Below are 5,000 nucleotides of genomic sequence, written 5' to 3' on the forward strand. Positions count from 1 at the left end.
CTCAAAAGGTTAGGGCACGTGCACGAACCTTGGAAGGCCTTTCTGAATCGGAAGCCAATCGCCAATTCGGTGACGACCGGCCGAATATAGCCAAGGCGATGGCAGCCGATACGGATGCGGAGATTTCTATGAGAGCTTTGCATGACCACTGGGTTGGTCAAATGACAGGGACACTCTTGTCAGCGGAGGACCTTCCTCCGTTTCCTAAGGGAGAGGAATACTTAGCTGATCTCTGGCGATCGGCGGTGCCAATCCCGAGGGAGAAACGTCTGTCGAAGAGGGACATTTTGAACGCACTACGTCCTTTGGATGGGCGCAAGGCACCCGGTTACGACGGACTTACGTACTTCGCGTACAAGGCCGCAGACCGGAGTGCACTGCTCAAATATTGGACAAGTCTCTTTAACTGGCTATACCAACATAGAACATTCCTGCCCAGTTGGAAGATCGGCTTACAGGTTTTTTTACCGAAACCGAACAAGTCTGATTATAGCCAACCTAAGAGCTGGCGACCCATCACCCTTTTTCCTACAGTCTTTAAAGTCGCGTGTCGGGTTATCTCTATGAGGGCAAGTAAGCATTTGATGGTTGCAGATCAGATGAGCCCCGCCCAGAAAGGTGGGATACCAGGGGTTAGTGGCACTACTGATGCCACGTTTCTCCTCCGATCTTGCATCGACCATCATCGACGGCATAAGACTAATCTGTACGTTTTGTTCATGGATGTGGCGAATGCCTTTGGCAGTCTGGAATTAGGTCTCATCGAGAAAATCATCTCTTTGACTAGTACCGATGCAGGCACACGGGGATGGTGGATTGACTCCACACGGGGATGTTCTGTCCACATTAAAAGTGGCCGAAACCTCTCCCCACGTATCCACGTTACTAGGGGTGTCGCGCAGGGAAATACCAACTCTGCACTTACTTTCAATACCATTAAAAATACTGTAAATCTCTGGGTGAACCACGAGTGTGTAGGGTATAGATTGTATGACACTTCTATTCCAGATCTTAGCTATGTAGACGACGAGGCCCTCTTATCTGGGAGCATCGTTGATATGCAGGCAATGTTGCGCATTCACGAACAATGGTCCGAATATGCTTCACTACGTTACGATGTCACCAAGTGTGCGTTTATATGTGAGGAATTTTGGGCCGGTCGAATCTTATCTCCACGACACAATGTTCTATTGTGTGGGCAGGAAATCCCTCAGCTTACCCAGGGCGAGACATACCGTCATCTGGGACTCGACCAAAATTTTGGCCGATTAGCTGGCTCAGGGAACCGCCGATGTGGCGAGTCGACCACCTTCTTTCCTGACCTCTTTAAGCGTATCACTGACCTCGCTAACCAGGTCAATGACCTGACAGTGTTGCATCGCCGGAATCGCATTGAGCTGCTAGACCAAAATGTCAAATCCATTGCGACGTTCGCCATACAGGCAGTTGAGGTCCCTATGAGTGTACTTGAGCGCATTGATGCCATAGTGTATCGTGCGGTCCGGACTGCCATTGGGATCGGCCCTAAACAGGGTCCTGTCTGTATGCTGCAAGCTCCTACGAGGTTGCGTGGTTTGCGCGTTAAAAGCATGGTTGACATTTATAGGGAGGCTCTAATATGCAATACATACCGGTGGTTGAACAACAATGATGGACGACTTCGGGCCATCCTACTTGGAAGAGTAGAGGATACACGCGTTGACTGTGGAATTGACCAGGATGTAGATGGTACGATTTTCTTCGATTATCGTATCAGAGAGATTCGTCTCTATGCGCGATCTGACCAAGCGGACCCAGAGCCGGGTGTTCAACGAGTGTCTTATAACACTCTTAGACCCCGGCTCCAGTTTGATACAGGGCGTACTTTAGTACCCCTAATATATCGAGCTTGTGTCCGCTACCGTGTTAGAATTGACTCTGAGGGAGATATGTGGATTTACTCCAAAGGCTCGTGGATTGAGGTGGAGAGCGTTAGGATGTTGCGGAGTCACCTGCGCACGATTTATATCGGGCGTATGTGCCCTCAGCTCCGCGAGCTCCATGCTTGGTCCCAGTGGTCTAGTGAGGCCTCTATCTCTAGTAAGTCTTATCGTTGGCTCCGACGTGATCTTACCCGAGATCCACAATATCAGGTAGCGTGCCAAATGCTCTTCAATGTTTTGCCATGCAATTCGTTGAAGGAGGTGTGGAATCGACGGTCCACCGCCACTGTGGTGGATCCTCAGTGTAACCTATGTAGCTCTGGACACCGTGAGACTGTAAAGCACATTTTGTGTTCCTGCAGCCACCGTGCTCTGGCTAACTTGCGGAATGCTCGACACAACAAGATTGTGCGCGAGATCTGCATTTGGCTGGAGATTGCGGGGGCTAAAGGCCGGTTCTCGGATTTACAAGTCTCTACTCATTTACGAGAGATGGTCGACCCCAGTGTCCCCATCCCCCCTCTGAATGAGCGCCCGGATATATGTTTTACATTTGTTCGGGACGGTGTGAAGGAGCATCACATATGGGAGATCACAGTTCCAATGGACAATATGATGCATGTGGCCATCGGGCAGAAACAAACGAAGTATGCCCAATTATTGTCCAACCTCTCTGATATTGCAAGGACGACGATGCATTATCAAGTCTTTGCATTCGGTGTAATGGGAGCAATCCCAGCCAACTTTGAGAAAATTCTTGGGTCGCTTTCACCTTCCTCTAAGACTGACTGGCTTGTGGACGAGATCCATAAGGCCTTGTTATACTACAACCATGCGTTGTGGTGTACGCGCGATCAGGAGGTCCGTGCTCGGATGGCGGACCCAGCAATCGGAACTGGACAGTGTTAGGTGTCGTCTCAGCCTTTCACTGACGACGTGAGACCGATGGATGTTCTGGTGTGGAATGATCCTAGGCTGGTTAAGGTAGCTTTGGGGAATTCCGTATTCCGCTTACGCATGTGTACCACCTCCAGCCGTCCTCTTTGAGGATTATAGGTAATAGCACATGAGGGGTAAGGGAAGGCTTGCCTTAATTGGCTGACTGGACTGAAGTGCTTTCGGGCACCCCCAGGTGAAAAGATCGTGGCTAACGGCCTATCTGTTGGTCCTGAAGCGATCTTGTCATAGTGACGAATTTTGGAGCCTCCTTGGATGACAGAGATCTCCCAGCCTGGTTCCTCATACCTTTGCTGATGATCTCATACTCTTCCTAATAAAGGCCCAGCGGCATGTATAGCGCCTGATGAGCAAGATGCCAATATGGTTAAGTAGTTGCAAGAGCTTATCTTCTTAATAGATTTGCCCTGGACTAGTACCATTACATTAAGGAAAGCAATTTCCCTCACAATCGTACGGTTGACACCTGGCAAGTGTTCCTTGGCGGTGCTGAACAGTTCTTCGACCTTCGGGTCAGCACCTCCTTCGGGGGAGATATCATCGGAGCCCTTGGGCTCTGATGCCCCATTGTTCACCCACCAATAGGGAACGTGAGCTGGGTTTAGACCGTCGTGAGACAGGTTAGTTTTACCCTACTGATGAAGTGTTGTTGCAATAGTAATTCTGCTCAGTACGAGAGGAACCGCAGATTCAGACAATTGGCATTTGCACTTGGCTGAAAAGCCAATGGTGCGAAGCTACCATCTGTTGGATTATGACTGAACGCCTCTAAGTCAGAATCCGTGCTAGAAAGCAACGATGATTACCTCCAGAGAACTTTAGGCGAACCAGAATAGAGGACTTCGGTCCTCATGCGTCCCAAGGTGCCAAGGAGGACAAGAACCTCCAAGGCACTACCGATAGCAAATTCTAATGTTTCTGGAGATAAATCCTTTGCAGACGACTTAAATAAAGAACGGGGTATTGTAAGTTGTAGAGTAGCCTTGTTGCTACGATCTTCTGAGATTAAGCCTTTGTTCTAAGATTTGTTAAAAACATGTCTTTTTTTTTCTTGAAGTCCAAGAAGGCTCCCCTCGTCTGCCACTGGCCGGAGGGTGCCAAGGAAGAAGTGGTGCCTGCAGGCTTGGGCTAGCTTGTGGCAGCCGAGTGATGGAAAGGAGGCCACGTCTGGTCTGGGACGTGACTGTGAATTTTTTTTTTAAAGTCCAAAAGGCTCCCCTCGCTTGGGAGCTGGCAGTGGAAATTTTTTCTAAGTCCGAAAGGCTCCTCTGGTTTGAAATGGTTTGACTCGGGGAGCCTTTTGGAGTGCTTGAAATTTTTGGGCCAGGTCCCTTTCGGACGGTTTACTTTGTGGACTTGTCGTAATTTGATTGGAAAGATGTTTGGGCAATTGCGCTTTGCTTTTTTGGTTTTTGTTTTATTGGCTTTTGAGTGGGTGAGCCTTTTGGACTTAGGGTTAGCGTTAGGGTAAGCCTAGGGTTAGAGTTTAGGGTTAGGCTTAGCGTTAGGGTAACCCTAGGGTTAGAGTTTAGGGTTAGGGTAAGAGTTAGGGTGAAGGTTAGGGTTAAACTTGGCTAAACTTGGCGCCTGCACGTAACTTAAGCTGGCCAATAGTTTCCCGCAAAAAGTTTTGAAAATGGTGAAAATCTTAAGGGTGCTTATACTATAGGGGACCGACACCCTGTTTTAATTTAGTAGAACACACGCCCTCTTAATGATGATGTGACAGCGCCAAACCTGGCACCTGCACGTAACTCGAGCTGGCCAATCGTTTCCCGCAAAAAGTTTTGAAAATGGTGAAAATCTTAAGGGTGCCTATAGAATAGGGGGACCGACGCCCAGTTTTAAGATAGTGTAGCACACCCCCCTTAACGATGATGTGACAGCGCCAAACTTGGCGCCTGCACGTAACTCGAGCTGGCCAATCGTTTCCCGCAAAAAGTTTTGAAAATGGTGAAAATCTTAAGGGTGCTTATAGAATAGGGGGACCGACGCCCAGTTTTAAGATAGTGTAGCACACCCCCCTTAACGATGATGTGACAGCGCCAAACTTGGTGCCTGCACGTAACTCGAGCTGGCCAATTGTTTCCCGCAAAAAGTTTTGAAAATGGTGAAAATCTT

The 5,000-nt window shown here is 48.8% G+C and overlaps 1 protein-coding gene across 1 annotated transcript in view; it reads left to right on the forward strand.

The window, feature by feature from the left end:
• Positions 1 to 2,831, forward strand: part of LOC145475969 (uncharacterized) — a 3,129-nt gene extending 298 nt beyond the window's left edge. The window contains exon 1 of the mRNA XM_081455304.1: positions 1 to 2,831. This exon is cut by the window's left edge and continues 298 nt beyond it. Coding sequence (XP_081311430.1) covers positions 1 to 2,831 — 2,831 coding nt within the window.
• Positions 2,832 to 5,000: the final 2,169 nt, after the last annotated feature.

Source organism: Orbicella franksi, unplaced genomic scaffold (assembly GCF_964199315.1).
Source record: "Orbicella franksi unplaced genomic scaffold, jaOrbFran1.1 SCAFFOLD_26, whole genome shotgun sequence".
Lineage (NCBI taxonomy): Eukaryota > Metazoa > Cnidaria > Anthozoa > Scleractinia > Merulinidae > Orbicella > Orbicella franksi.